General features: G+C 30.0%; 1 protein-coding gene, 1 non-coding gene and 1 pseudogene across 4 annotated transcripts; all 3 read left to right on the plus strand.

Moving 5' to 3' along the window:
* Nucleotides 1-3,273: 3,273 nt before the first annotated feature.
* On the plus strand, nucleotides 3,274-5,270 carry LOC133304172 (probable WRKY transcription factor 56; annotated as a pseudogene).
* A 4,162-nt stretch (nucleotides 5,271-9,432) lies between these two features.
* Nucleotides 9,433-11,999, plus strand: LOC133304175 (desiccation protectant protein Lea14 homolog). Of its 3 annotated transcripts, none has more exons than XM_061504164.1 (3): nucleotides 9,433-9,590; nucleotides 10,096-10,292; nucleotides 11,714-11,999. In XM_061504164.1, the coding sequence occupies exons 1-3, from the start codon at nucleotides 9,585-9,587 to the stop codon at nucleotides 11,964-11,966; spliced, it is 456 nt and encodes a 151-aa protein (XP_061360148.1). In that variant the 5' UTR covers nucleotides 9,433-9,584; the 3' UTR covers nucleotides 11,967-11,999. The 3 variants fall into 3 exon arrangements, with proteins under 3 accessions (XP_061360148.1, XP_061360147.1, XP_061360145.1); XM_061504163.1 differs by having other exon boundaries at nucleotides 9,443-9,590; nucleotides 10,079-10,292; XM_061504161.1 differs by lacking the exon at nucleotides 9,433-9,590 and having other exon boundaries at nucleotides 10,072-10,292.
* A 1,369-nt stretch (nucleotides 12,000-13,368) lies between these two features.
* TRNAA-AGC (transfer RNA alanine (anticodon AGC)) lies at nucleotides 13,369-13,441 on the plus strand. Its single transcript has one exon. It is a non-coding gene; the product is annotated as a tRNA-Ala (tRNA).
* Nucleotides 13,442-16,119: the final 2,678 nt, after the last annotated feature.

The following is a 16,119-nucleotide window of genomic DNA, read 5'->3' on the forward strand; positions in this document are numbered from 1 at the left end:
CCCAAGGAAGATATAACGAATATGGAGCAAGGAAGATGAAGATGCAGTGAAGAGTTTGAAAGGAAGGATTTGAGATGAAAACACATAACTTTTTACTTTCTACTTCTCCTCTTCATCCTTTTCTAACATAACATTTGTTGCATGGAAAGGAGAAAGGATGGACAAAAACCAAACACAGCATCATTTATGACCCAGCTGAATGACTGTACTTGCAGAGAGAGACAGAGAGAGAGAGAGAACTGACCTGTTACTTTATCAACAAGTAGGTCTTGATAATATACGTTATGCTATACACGGTAGAGAGTAGAGACTGATGAAAGTGAGAAAGAGATAAATAACAATGTTAATAATAAGCAGGAGGGAGGGAGTTTTTATTGCAGAATACTACTCAAGTACTGCAACTTTGCTGTTTGCAACGCTTGCGTCTTGTGGTTTGCAATTTGCGGTGCCACGTGTATATTTATAATGAACCACGTGGAAGGGGAAACGAAGCGGTGAATTTTGAATTTTTCTTCCATCAAAATGAACAAATTTTTGGTGCATCAAATATCACCAACTGGATACATCTTTCTTTCTTTTTCAATGTTGGTGGAATTTTTTTTTTAAAAAGTGGTGAAATTTATTTCAAATATAAAAAAATATACATATATATATATATAACTGGGTACATTTAATTCGCCAAAGTTTTGTCTGATGGGAAAAAAAATTTAACGCTCCCGTCGCAGTGACTATTCAGTGAAACGGTAGTTCAAAATAAAATTGTAAACTATATTCTTAGAATAGTACATTATATGTAATTATAATATTAAGTTTTTTCTCTTTTCTTCAGAAAATATATAATTAAGTTGATGTGTCCTACCTCCTGTTGGTAGAGAGCACATGCGACAAAAGCATTAAAAGTTTTCTCTTTTGGAAGGTGTAGTTGTAGTTTAATACTACCATCACACTAAATACTTAATACGATATTGGTACGTATTATAATTATATATTTTATGTAATACATAACTATATTATTACAGTTGTTTTTTTTTTCTCTTCAAAAATTTATCAACTAATATAAAGAGAGAAAAAAAATCACTTTAATATTATAGCTATTACTTCTCAAAATACATAATTGTAACATCACTGTGGCATTCATTACTACGGTAACACTTAAGATTTGTTCGTAGTTATAGAGAGTAGGGTCGAAAAATAGTTATACAAAGTAGGGCTGAAAAAGGATTTAGATACTCTCCTGTTTGACTTATAATTTGGAAAAAAAATATAATCTTTTCGAGAAATATAATTATAAGGCTCTATAATTAACAATTCTGATGGTCAAAGGCAGGTGGGTGCAATTCTCTGTACTTGCAGATACAAAATTGAAAAAAAAAAAAAAAAATCACATAGGATGAGTGATTTAAGTAAAGTAAAAATAAATAAATAAATAAATAAATAAATAAGAAGATTAAAGGAAAAAGGTAAAAATATGTCCAACCCAATATCAACCCATACAATTAAAAGCTTAAAACTTAAACACATCCCATTGCTTTGTCTCTTTTTTTTTTATAAACTTTATTAGCTCCAAATCTTAATAAACATCAATATTCTTGAAATTCAATCTTCATCAAGTGGAGGAGAATCACACATGATTTTTCACATTTTTTTGTGAAACAAAAGTGGCCAATTGTTTTGGATCAAATAGACATCGATAAATGTGGATTTTTGATCGATTAACTCCTACGATTATACTATATTTTACAAATGTCTTGTTGTGGTGTTTATTTCCTTAAAACTTTGGTTGATTCACCAAAGCTTTGCTTTTGAAGTGGAAGCAAAAATTGAATCATGATCACGATCTTTAAAAAAAATCGGGGGCAGCGTCCCTGACCCCACCCTAAATGTGCATACATAAAAAAAATTTCCTGAGTCTGACGGTCAGTTCTTATACTATAAAAATATTTTCTCTTCTCTGATGACAATATCCTGTTATTAAAAAACATTAGAGAATTTGATGAAAAATAAGATGCGATTTGAAAAAAAAATTAAGATAGAGAATTTCACTTGCTTAAAGTAAATATGTTTTAATTAGTTTTGCAAAGCGGGCCTCTATTATGTATCAGATGATTCTTTTTTGATTTAGTTCAACAATTTTATAGAAATACAGAAAAAAGTTTGATTCATTCTAAAAATTTGTTTAAAACCCAATGAGTATCTATCACAATAATTAAAATGGTTATTTGGCTGATCACAAAAAAAAAAAGGTTATTTGAATTCCAAGATTCAAAGTGGCTACACTTAATATTGTCAAGTAAATGCCTTTGCAAATATCTGCTGTTACGTAAGAGCACCTAGGAATTTCAGATGTCTGATTGTCTTTTCTTGTTTGTACAAGCTATCCTTTTTTATTTATTCCAGCAAGTTTTCTCAGCATTTGGCTTCACTGGTTTTATCCTCATTTTTTCTTCCAAAAAAGAAAAGGTTAAGGACATTACCTGATCTACATATATTGCTGTTTTTCTTCCACCTTTTAATATGTGCCATTAATTATTAGTTTCGTTCTTTCAATGACTATTTCAGTTAAATTTAACTTTTTCATTATTCCTCAATTTTAGACCTTTTCATTGGTTTTCTATTTCATTTGGTTAAAATTTAATGAAATGGCATAAAAATTACAAATGTAACACATTTGAAGTAAACAAATTAGGCCATTGATCGTACTGTCTCATTTTTAATATAATATATCTGAATTTCACGGAGTTGAAATTTTTTTCCAAACTGCTACGGCACCATAGTCGCTGAGGTAGTCAGCTATTATAGACGGGACACGTGTCACTTCTCCAGCGGCTGGAAACCAAAGTAGCTAACTATCTCAGCGACTTTGGGTTGCATGTCCAGTCACTTAAGAAGTGACACGTGTCCTGTCCATAATAGTTGACTATCTCAGCAAATAGTGCAAATTTCCACTCAGTGATATTCACAATATCCCAAACAAATTAGTGGTCTTGAACTTCAATTCTGGGCGCACAATTGTATTAAAAAATTTAATAAGAAAAGTTTTACTGCTTTTATAATTTTAATTACTCGACTCGACTAGATTAGCTGACTAATAGATAAAGGTGAAAAAAAAAAAAAAAAAAAAAACTATCACTTTGTGCAAGTTTTATTGGTTGGTAAACAGTACATTACTTCAACACGTGTGTGACAAAAGTGGAGGAGAGAATGTATCCTCAAAGATGATATAGAAATTAAATAGAGGAATTACTTAAATAGGCATAGTTCTCTAATCTGATCATGTCTTGCACCCAAAGGTAAACTCAACTAAATTCAACTACTTCTGCTCAACTGCCCTTTTAAGTACTCATACCATAATACAAAGAAGACGTGCCCCATTTGCATCTTTCGTTATCATCAATGCATGCTCTCAATGCATATAAAGTTATGGTTACCAAACCTCTTCTACCCTACACCATCTTTTCCCCTTTATAAATTTCAACCCAAAAACATTCTCATTTTCTCTTCAATCTTCATTCACATTCTCACAGTCACAAGGGTACACACCCTTAGAAGAGACTAAATAATGGATAACCTAGACCTACCAAACCCACCACCACCACCCCCATTAATGCTGCCACCCCAAAACAACAACACTCCTACCTTTCTTTTCACCCATTTGGACCCTCAAGATCAAGCCCTTGGTGGTGACATTGACTACTGGGGTAACCTTTTCTCTGGCCAAAAAAACTTGCTTGGAGATGCCAAAGAAACAATTCAATGCTCTAATATTTCGTCGTGTTCTTTCATGAGTAGTACTGATCAAAATATTGAAGCTGGTGAGGGGGAAAAGGGAAACAAGGAGAAAAGGAAAGGTGGGATAATGAAGAAGAGAACAAAAGTGCCAAGGTTTGCGTTTCAGACGAGAAGTGTGGATGATATTTTGGACGATGGTTATCGCTGGAGGAAATATGGACAGAAAGCTGTGAAGAACAGCACATATCCCAGGTATATATATGTGAACACTGAAATTGGTTTTCTTTTACGTTGCATACATATATGCGTGCATGGTTCTTTAGTTTTCCATGGAACATATAGATATGGAACACACAAAACGATTGTTATTTATCCTCTATACATTTCCCCTTCCCATGAAGAGTGATGTTAATTATTTATACCATTGTCGTCAATTTTTTCTAGGAACCTACATATTGCACGATCAATTTTTTACACAATTATTTTTTCGTGTTATTGACTAACGTTATTATATATGTGAAAATAACATAGTGAGATGGATAATGGCAAGTATATTATTTTGAGTATTTTTATTAAAACTTTAACATTTATATTACATATATGAACCACATATGTACATATCTATCTTGAAAACAATCACTGTAGACACATACTAATTAACTTAAGGCGAAAAGAATTAAACTGTATCTAAAAAATATTATATTTTAAATTTAGGTCGTTGGATTACTCCCAAACTTTAAGACACAGACAAATGAATGAATTTTTTCATGTCTCAATTAACATGACTTAAGTCATTTGAGATGATAATCGGTTATTCATAGACAATAAACAATAATGAAAAGTGAAAGAGAATACATTAGGGTAGAAAGTAAGAAAATGACTGTTACTTTGTCTATGGACGACTGAAATCGTTTTACATAACATGATTATAATTATGTGAAATAAAACATGAAATGATCTATTTCCTTGCCAGGGATTCACGTTGTTAAGGCATGTATATACCTTGACTCTGTGAATTGTACTTTGACAATCCCTATGCTTCAGGATATATAGGGGACTCAGAGTTGTCTATTCATTGATCAACTAATGGATTACATGATGCTTTAATTAATTAACCTATTCATTTCTGAATTTCCCCCCAGGATAACTGAAATATGTTATCAAATTAAAAGAATATTCCTTAATGGTTTAAATGAAAATTAAAGTGTATGCATAAATAAATAATACAACCAACTTCTTGAAAACAAACAGAAAATTTAAAATGAGATCACTATATTAATTTGTATCTTGGTTAATTTTAATGAGATCACTTAATGGTTTGGTGCTTAATTATTATTTTGCATTGCTAAAATGGGGAATGAAGAAGCTACTACCGCTGCACGCATCACACATGCAATGTGAAGAAACAAGTGCAAAGGCTATCCAAAGACACAAGCATTGTGGTGACGACTTACGAGGGAATTCACAACCACCCATGCGAGAAGCTGATGGAAACCCTAACCCCTCTTCTGAAGCAAATACAGTTTCTCGCTAGCTTGTAAAGTGAAACTGCTTTCTCTGCTAGCTACAGCCTACAACTACATGCATGCATGCACATACATGTCATGCATGCACTGAAGTTCGCTTATTTATATATATGCTCTTTGGCTTTCTAAATAATGTCATTGTACTCGATCTCTATGTACACTACGTATACGTACTCTTAATTACTGGTTTGATTATGAACTTAATTTTGTATATTGATCAATATCAGTGTCTATATATATATATATGATCATGTGCTTGTCAGCTTATGTAATATGGCGTCGGTACATTTTACAGGTATCACTATTTACTATCCAACTTTAGTTTTAGTTTGAATTTCTTGACATGATTGTGCAAGCTTTGCTTCGGACATGCACATCATGTTAAGTGAAAAATTGCTTAGTTTGTACTTGGTGTGGGTGGTAATTAACCTAAAGAGTAGTGTTGTACTGTCAAATATAACAAATCTTTTACATGAAAGATGTGTCGAATTGTTTAATTTGAAAGAGATAAATAAATTAGAAGTCCAACTTCATTTTGAAACATCGTGTATAAGTTTGAAATTTATCTTACAAGTTCAACTTCATTTTGAAACATCGTTTAAGTTTGATCTTGTAAAGTTAAAACTCAATTTATTTATTTTTTTTCGGTTGAAATACTTTTAGTTACTAAATGTAAAAATAAATAATGTAGATGACACATAAAAAAAAGGCTTCGTCCTTATTTTTATAGATGGAAAAAATGTTTATCATGTTATTTCATCTCCTGTAATCACAAAATGATATCATTTTAGGATTTGGGAAGAAAATACAGAGCATTTTCTGAATTTTGCTTCTATCATGCAATATGAATTTTTGAGATAATTTATTTTATTTTTTTACAGAGGAAATTAACATTAAATCCTATATTATTTTCAAAATGTTATTTCTTTGGTTACGGGGTTTGATGTCTCAAGTTTTTGCCACATTAGTGCCTTTCAATTTAATTAATACACAAATACTATGTTAGTTAGGATAACGAAAATCAGTTCTTTAATTATTGGTAACATGACAATAATAATTTTATCTTTTTTTGGTATAAATATAATGTTTTTTAATTAACCACTTAAAGAGAACTTTTAAAAAATGAAGCCAGATGAAAAGTCCAATCCAAATAACAATCAAAGAGGTCCAATGACAAAGACTTAATATGTAAGCAAACATGTATATCACGTGTATATATGCAATCTTGCAAACACACAACTATACTGACAGCAGCAGAAGACTCATAAGCTCCTCAAGAGCCAATGGCTGAAGGATAGATACAAGGTTCCAGCTAAGCCTACACACATCATAACTCACTAATAGGCATCTTCCAGACGTGATAAGCTGACAAAGTTTTCTCAATCCACCAATAAGAGTGAATGTTGCCACACTAAGGGACCATAAACATGTCATATCATTACTATATAAGGGAGGCCCAAAGCCCATAAATGATAATCTTGACTAATTACTTAAGCTCATCACTAAAACATTAATTTGAGTGTCTTCTATCTCTATCCCAGGCAAGCAGATCTCTCCATCACCAAATCAACCATCTTGCGCGCGTAGCAGCCTTTGGACGAGGCTTAACCGTGTATGATCTGGCCAAATTTCTCTTGGACCGATAAAAACTTTATTCCTCGTAATAACTAAACATTCTAGTTTTTTTTTTTTTTTTTTTAACATACCATTATCCTTATTTTAAGTCAACATGAGTTGTTTACTTTTGCCGCTCAATGTCTACTATAAATGCTTTCCTATTCAGGATTTTTTGTTAGTACATTATTTTTATATTACGTTGCATTATGATTATAATTGCAGTTGCATTAGTTGAATATTTTTCAGTAATTATTTGCAATTTTTGTAATGATAACACAAATGCAATGATGATTGCCATATCATAATTTAAAATCATTGCATTGATTCTTTATTCCAGAGCTACGACCAGCACGTTCGGTATGGATAGTTATAGGTTTTGAAACTGCTTTTGAAAATACCAACATCTAAGACCAACCTCAAGCTGTCAAGCGGAAGTAATTCGAAAGGTGTCTGCTGCACTGTTTTGGTTCCATGATCTCTTGTGAGATAAAACATGCTCTTTGTCGTTCTTATATATCATACATGAGATTAATATTTTTTACGGGATAAATTATCTCCTACACATATAAAAATATGTGAAATCTATATGAGGTCATGTAAAGAGAAGAGAAAAAAAAAACATAGGCCTCTACATTTTTATATGTATATAGGAAATAAAGTTATTTCTCACATAATTATGAGAAACACTAATTCCAATATATATACATATTTATAATTAATTGTTTTAGCAATATCATAAATATTGAAACACATTTTCAAATCTACTGTAATCCGAGTCAATTTTAATTACTTCCTTAAAACACATTTAAGCTATCCCTATATATTAAATTAGAGTCAAATTTTTTTAAGAGTTTAGAACATTCTTCCTTAAAAAATAAAATATGTGATTTTGTTTCAAACAAAAAAATATGTGATTTTTTTCTCTAAAATTATAAATTAAATTCTTTTAATGCTTTTAAGAAGAAAAAAAAAATATTTGGATGTTAAAATAAAAAAGCACTTATTTCTTTGTGTCAGTTTCATCAAACACCCATGAAACACAGTTGAATCTGCCTCAGCCACTCACTTAAGGCATGACTTTGTTCCTTCTTCTCCTCGGCATCCAAGCTCTCCTCCATCTTTGATTCAAGCACCTGTGATTCAAAAGCTCAACACTCCCCCCTGTTGTCATTCTGTTTGTATCTTTCAGGCCAAACATTGGGTTTGGTGTTCCCTTCATTCTCCCGTCACTGTTTCATCACATCAACCATCACCAACCACCTCATCTTCTCTCTCTATATATGTGTGTGAGAGACAGAGACTTTTGTGTGTGAGTTCTGGAGAGCAAGATACTGGAATAGCAGCAGCTTCAGGATCAATATGGCAGCTACCATGTCATCACTAATGTGACCCTTAACCTCACGTTGACAAAAACCATGAAAGAAGATGGAAAGCAACGAAGGAAAGTACGGGACGATAAGTTGCTTTTAACTTCTTCTTTTTTCAAAACTAAGAAATTTTGGCTTTTAAAAAAAATAGGATTTTAACTTTTTCCTTAACTTCTCCTTCTTCTTTTTTAAGTTAGTATTCAAACATAAAAAAATTACAAAAATATTTTTTTCTTTTAAAAAAATGGACTTTTGAAGGAAAAAAAATTCATCCAAACATGCACTTAATTATCCAAAAACAAAGCCAAATTTTACGTTTTGTTTTTTTTCCTACATTATGTTTTTTTAAGAATTTTAATTTTTCTCTAAGCGAGAAATTAATTTTTCAAGATATGATTGCTAAAGACAATAATTTCTTTCAAAAATAATTTTTCTATATATATAGAATTTCGGGCTCATTTGAATGAGCTTTTATTTCTTTTCAAAAGTTTTTTTTCAGAAATAAAAAAAGTACTTATCAAAAAATATCTGTTTGGACGCGTGTTTTTTTTTTTTCAAGCAGAAGTCATAATTAGTTAATTTTTTTAAGTTAAAAATTTTAAATTTAAAAAAAATAGAAGTAAAAAGTTAAATTATTTTTTAAAAAACAATAATTTTTAAAAATATAAATTTAAAAAATATAAAAAATTTAAATTTTATAAAAATTATTTCTAAAATAAATAAGATAAAAAGTAATTTTTTTTTTTTTTGAAAGCCATCCAAAACGGGCTTCACGAAATCAGATCAATGACCATATGCTTAAAGAATTTAAGATCTTTTTATTCAGATCAGCTAGCATACGTTGATTTTTTAAAATTAATATACATTCCTTAAATTTCATACTGGTTGTCAAATATATTCTTGCATAAACTATTTTTCTCTTTCTTTGTTTTTTTTCTTTTTTTTGTTGTGGACTTTTCCCTTTCTTTTTCCCCTTTTATGATTTTTTTTTTTTTTTTTTTTTTTTTGAGCGGGTATGATTTATTCCTTGATTGAACCCTTTTAAATTAATAGTGACAAATTAATATCAGCCAAAAAGCATTACAATCACATACATTTTGCCAGCTGAACCAATGTTAACGCAACACTTGCAACTTGAAAACGATTCAATGAATCGTCACTAACAAATCCTTTTGTGGTTCTCTTTTTCCCACCCTTAATTTGAGGTTACACCTTATAACAAGGACTGACACGTTAAGCTTCATAATTCATTCACATTTTATCTTCTCTTTCAATACTAACTTTCTTCTCTCCATAAAGTAACGTGCAGATCTCACCCAGACACCCACCACCACCATCATCATCAATGGAGGTTAGTTTTCCCAGCAAATTATTTTCTCCTTTTTCTTTTTACTTATCTTCTTCCATTCATCACTCTCCTTTTAATATCCTTTTTCCTTTTTACTTGTCCTCTAGATCTAATAAAAATGAAACGTGATAAGGAAAATATTAAATAAGAGTGCTTAAAAATGAAATTAAAAAAAAAAGAGAGATAGAGTCATGAATCGAACTCAACACGCTTCACCTACACGACATCAAAAGGAATTAAACGACACCGACAGTGACCATGAGTGTCGTTATTATCATCATCGGATCTAATCCTATTCTTTTGTTCCTCCAAACAAAACCACCGACGAAACTCCAGATCCGCGAACGCGGAGGGATCACGTGTCGACACGTATCCGTCACGTGTCAGAATCGAGTTTTCGTTAGTGTGTGCGTGCGTGTGTATAAATATGGGAGTGGGTTTGGGTGTGAAGGTGTCGTTGGGTGTGATCAGTGTGAGTCTGATATTTGCAGTGTTGAAAATGTCGCAGTTATTGGACAAAGCCAAAAACTATGTTGCGGACAAAGTTGCCAACATGCCCAAACCTGAGGCGAGTATCACCGATGTGGATTTCAAGCGCGTGAGCCGCGAGTCCGTCGAGTACTTGGCCAAGGTCTCTGTTTCCAACCCTTATTCCACCTCAATTCCCATCTGTGAGATCAAGTACTCTCTCAAAAGTGCTGGCAGGTTGGTACTTAATTTTCTTCCGTTTCTCTTCTTTGCTCTTTTTTTTTTTTAATTTTAATTTAATTGATGTATTGGATTGTTGATTTTGTTTTCAGTTTTTTGTCTTGTTTGAGGGAATCATCAATCATTGGACATTGATCAATGATAGATTGGGTTGATTTGTAATGGATTTTTAATTTTGTTATGTTGAACGTCGTAAATAATTTAATGGAAACACTTTTAATCAAGTATTTCGGTTTAAATCTCAGATTCTGTTTATATATAATGTCTGAGCCTGCTCATTCTTATTTAATTAATTTTTATATAATTCTTTTAAACTCTTTTAATTAGTTTAAATAATTCTAAATTAACCGGGCAAAATAAAGAAAGAGAAAAAAGAGTGGTAGTAGTTGATTTAGAGTTGATCTAATAGTAATCAAATAGATTTGATTTGTAGTTAAATGGATAATAAGTTATAAACCTAAATTGGTGAAAAATATAACCGGCTTGTATTTTTGTGACCGACCAAAGTATTGTGGCAAATTTTTTATCCAAATATTATGCAAACACAAATTCGCTACGACTGATGGCGAATTACATTCGCCAATAATTTTGTGACAAATGGCACATTTTTTCAAAAAAAACTGACTGGACAAAATTCGTTACTAGTAGTAGCAAATTTGGTACACTATGTGATTATGTGTCATAAAATCATAGGCGAGAGTAATTCGCTATCCGTCGTAGCGAATTATGTCATGTGTCAGTCTGAGTAAAAGGACTGTTCATGAAGTATTTGGATAAAAAATTTGTCAAACTGTTCTTATATTTTTAAATAAGAATTAAGTGAGTAAGTGCCGCAATTAATACACGAGAGTAACTCTGATTGCTCTCTTGATTGCATTAGAGAATTCATGATCTTGCAATGTTGTATGGAAGAGCACTTTTTTCGAAGAATCTCACATTTGCATTCATTTTGTTTTGTGTAAATTACTTCATTGAAAATTGAAATCTTGTAACTAAACTGGTTTCCTACCGGCACATAAATTTTTCTTCTTCTGTGTAAAATTCTAGCAAGAGTAATAACTATATGGAAAAAAAAAAAAAAATTTGATTAAAAATAACCATCTCAACAGATCACAGGAATTAGTCCAATTATTTCACATAAATTTCATTTTGTTTCCTTAAATTTAGGACAAGAATAGGAAGATAAATTTATATAAAAAGACGCGGCACAAAAACTTGCTCCTTCATAAATATTTTAACATCAAAACTCTAGAACTGTGTAGTTAGTAAACAAAGTGCATTTTGGTGTGCCCCTTATATACATGTCTCTGATTTTTGGTTATAAACAAATGTCTACACTTTTACTTTAGATAACAATTTATATGTTGTATTACTTATCTTGTTTATTTGTATTTGGTTTTTGTGTTGGGTGGTGAAAGGGAGATAGCATCAGGGACAATACCAGACCCAGGGTCGTTGAAGGCAAGCGACACAACAATGCTTGATGTGCCGGTGAAGGTGCCTCATAGCATATTGTTGAGCTTGGCAAAGGACATTGGTGCAGATTGGGACATAGACTATCAATTGGATCTTGGCCTAGTCATTGACCTTCCTGTCATTGGCAACTTCACCATTCCTCTTTCTCAAAAGGGGGAGATCAAGCTCCCAACCCTCTCTGACATGTTTGCCTAGCTCAACACAAAGGCTTAGAACAAGAAAATAAAATACACCTTCCATCATATTTTCCTTTTATATCAATTCCAATTCAGTTTTTATTTTCGCCTTTGGTTGTACTATTTGTTCTATATGGATGCTATAAACTATAGTCTATATATGACTATAATATTTCAGATCACAGTTTTGAAAGTAAGTGTTTGTTAGGATTTAGGAAGTTTGGGTTCATATAACTGTATATACTTATGTGCCAACACGCTAACGAAAGGGCTAATTAGAATGACCTTATTACACCCAACACCTTTTTTTTATTTGGAAAATTAAACATGCCTACTTTTTTTTAAGGGTGACAAGCAGATTTAAATTCAAATTATTCGAATTTGTGGTTACTAATCCATTACTAGTAGCTTTTGTAACAGATGCTTTTCTTTTAAAGTGAGAATTGAATATTCAACCTAGACAAATCCTTGACCGCTAAATCATATCTAGTGACTTAAAAGCTTTTTTATATATGCTAATGACACTGATATAAAAAGTATTCAATAGCAATATGATTTATTGTGGTAAAAACTTTTTTCCCGAACTAAAAGATAAAGTGTTATTAATTTGATCAAAGGTTATATTTATAAAAATTTTCGCTTGAAATCTTTATATTTTAATTTTAATTTTTGATTTCTATTAATATAATTTATTGAGTTATATTTATTAATTAATTATTAATTTTAATAAATTATAACTATTTAATTGACGAAAATAAACTATTAAAATTTGATTGTAAGAATTTGTAAGCAAAAAGTTTATAAATATAATATTTTTTTAAAAATAATGTTTTAATAACAATTTCTAGCATCAAATTAGCCATACAATCATATTGTTAAAGGACCAGAACACAAACTAAGAACGTGCCTACATGATTTGTTTACCCATGAAGCATCGATACTTCAAAAAGTTTGATATATTGTGTCCGACACTTCTCGATATTCTAACAATACATATTGCAGAGACTTAAAAAAGGTTCAAAGGTTGCATTGCATTACATTTTTATTTTCAATTATTAAATTTTATTTTTAATTATTAAATTCGTTGAATTACGATTATTATTTTATTGAATTTAATATAAATATTTGAGATTTCTTATGTTTCTATGCAAATTTAATGAAGATTATAAATTTAGCTTATTTTTTTTGTTAAATTATTGAATATTAAATATAATATACATTATATAAATTACAAATATTATTTAATATCAAAACGTATCATAACATATTAAAATTTAATATTTTATAAAATTAATATATGGGAGTTTGGTACCTCATTTTTCATATTGGTGTTCGTGCAAGATAGCGGCTCACGCTCTTCGGTTTAATTTGGTGAAAATTTTATAAAATATAAATTAGTTAAATTTGCAATTGAGAATAAAGGGGATGTAGCTCAGATGGTAGAGCGCTCGCTTAGCATGCGAGAGGTACGGGGATCGATACCCCGCATCTCCAAATAAATTTTTCCATTTTGAGAGCAAGTTAATGACACTGATAAAAAAATTTATGTGAGTATAGTTAAAATTGAGATTTTACCTAAAATCAGAAAGGGAATAAAAAATTGTAAAATCGTAATACAAATCGTAAATTTTACCTACACTCTAAAATTAAATTTTTATATACATATGCTTATGTATAAAAAAATTAAAAAAAATAGACTACCTGCAACCATCCTTATACCTTTGCATACTATTGTCACACTCTAAGGGTCTAAGCTAATAAATTATTCAAGTTATTATCATCGAAGACATTCTGTTCCACGTGATCTTCAACTACATTATTCAAAATTGTCTTCATCTAAACTTTTATCATGAGATAAAGTTTTTTCATTTTCCATTCAAAATTGTCTTCATCTAAACTTTTATCATGAGATAAAGTTTCTTCATTTTCCACAATTCATTTATCTTTGGATGAAATATCAGCAATGTTATATTCAACAATTTTTCTAACTTGCTTAACATCATTCCAATAGTTATTAAAATCATGACTTAAGTAAATGTCTAAATCGAAATTTTATATTGGAAATGATTTTAAGTAAAATCTAAATCGTTTTAGCAAAAACAAATCGTTAAGATCAGAATTTTAAGATTTAAATTCAGATTTTAACTACCATGAATAAATTGACCTCTCAGGCTCTCACCTCCGTATAGGCGAGTTAAGAAAGTATGCAGTTTCTCAATAATAATAATTATTTATTATTATTATTATTGTTATAAGCATCCTTCAAATTTCTTTATGCTTGCAGTTGCAGACCTTGCCTTTATTTTACATGGTTTCTGGTGCTCAATAGATAAGGCTGAGAGACAGAAAAAACACAAAAAGGGTGATGGTAAATTGTTACTGCTTTTGTTATAAAAATAAAATAAAATTGTTACTGCTTTTAATAAGCTCTCTACTCTATAGGGTGTCTTTCTTTATTTTGTTTGACATATATTTTAAAATTAGCTAGTAAGAAAATTAAAATTTTATTTTATTGGCTAGTACACGACCTTGTTATTTTACGGGAGAAATCAACACAGATCATGAAATAAAATTATGCAAATCTACATACATTTGGAGTTGTTATGGACTCCCATATTGGGCATACATTTGATCCAGTCTCTTGGATAGTGCTTTATTTATCCCATGGGTAATTATTTGAGAAAATTTCTTTAAATTAAGAGATCTTTTAAAATTGGTATCTAATAATATAGGGTTACTGCAGATAAATTATTTGTAATAAGTCTAATATGATATCGTTTTGGGACGAAAATCATAGTATTTTTATAATTTTAATTTATTTCAGGATTATAATAGTCTTTATATTTATAATTTTTTAAGATTTCAATATCAAAACAACATCGTTTTAAAAATAAATACAGATAAGTTATCTGTATTAACTGCGGAAATATTTTTCTCAATAATATATGTTCCATAATAATAGGAACAGTAGTATCTCCGAAAAATAAAATTTTTCCACGATGTCTAATGTACGTATCTTCACAATACACTCCATCCTTGATCAGAGTATATTCACTTGAGCATCGAAATTTTCTTCAAGCGCACCATCTCTTGTCCAATAAAATCATTGCCCACTATGGATGGATAAGCACGACCAAAAATATACAAAGAATTACATCATCAACCTTTTATCCTTACATGAACATACATATGTTCCTATGAAAAAAAAAAAAAAAAAACTTTTATTTGATAAACTATATTTATCTTAGCTTTGCCGAGGTATTGCCAATCACATAAGGGAAAAAAATAAAATAAAATAATGCAAATCTAAGATAAAAAGTTAAAAAGAATCAATTTAACCCAAAAATTTGAAGTTTGTAAATAAAAGGACACTAAGAATCGTATTCGTAATATTGTGGTAACCAAAAATATTAAACAACCAGTTCACCTACAAGTTTAAATTTGTAAATGATGAGCGTTCAATAATTTTGTATTATATTTATCTGTAAAGAATTAATTCAATTTAAAAGTTATAATTAAAAATAATTAATAATTTTTATATTTTTCTAAAAAAATAAAAAGTGGTGTTAAACACTTTGGAGCATATGAAAAAAAGTAACCTTTAACTTGATAAACTGTTACTTATTTTAACTTCGTAATATTTTAATTCTAAGTAATTTTCATGATCTTAAAACATAAGACTCGTCAATTTTTTTAATTTTTTTTTTAGCACCGTGTTCATGTCGGTGTGTAGGCCAAACACGGACACTGCCACCTGAAAAAAAGTTGCGTGTCATAATTATTTTTCGCCACAATTAACAATACTGCACGTATAACACAATGTGGCTTAAATATAAATTCTTCATTAATAATAGATAAAATTATTTGATTTTAAATGATATAATATGTTATTTTAGATGAAATAATATTATTTTAATATATTTAATAATTTTTTATTTTTTCTATAAATTAGAAAATAAAAATAAAAGAACTAATTATACAACAAAACGGTATTAAATATCACAATATTATATCATGGGAAGGATATTGTAACAACCAAGTTGTGTTACTATCAAGTAACTACCAATCAATCTCACTGTTAGATCGATTATGTTGATCCAACGGTTATATTTATTTTTATTTTTGTATGGTCATGATTATCCAAATTTAATACTTTATATTTATTTTCACCT

Source organism: Gastrolobium bilobum, unplaced genomic scaffold, assembly GCF_033153095.1.
Source record: "Gastrolobium bilobum isolate Gb01-03AN ecotype WA unplaced genomic scaffold, APGP_CSIRO_Gbil_v1 utg12837, whole genome shotgun sequence".
Lineage (NCBI taxonomy): Eukaryota > Viridiplantae > Streptophyta > Magnoliopsida > Fabales > Fabaceae > Gastrolobium > Gastrolobium bilobum.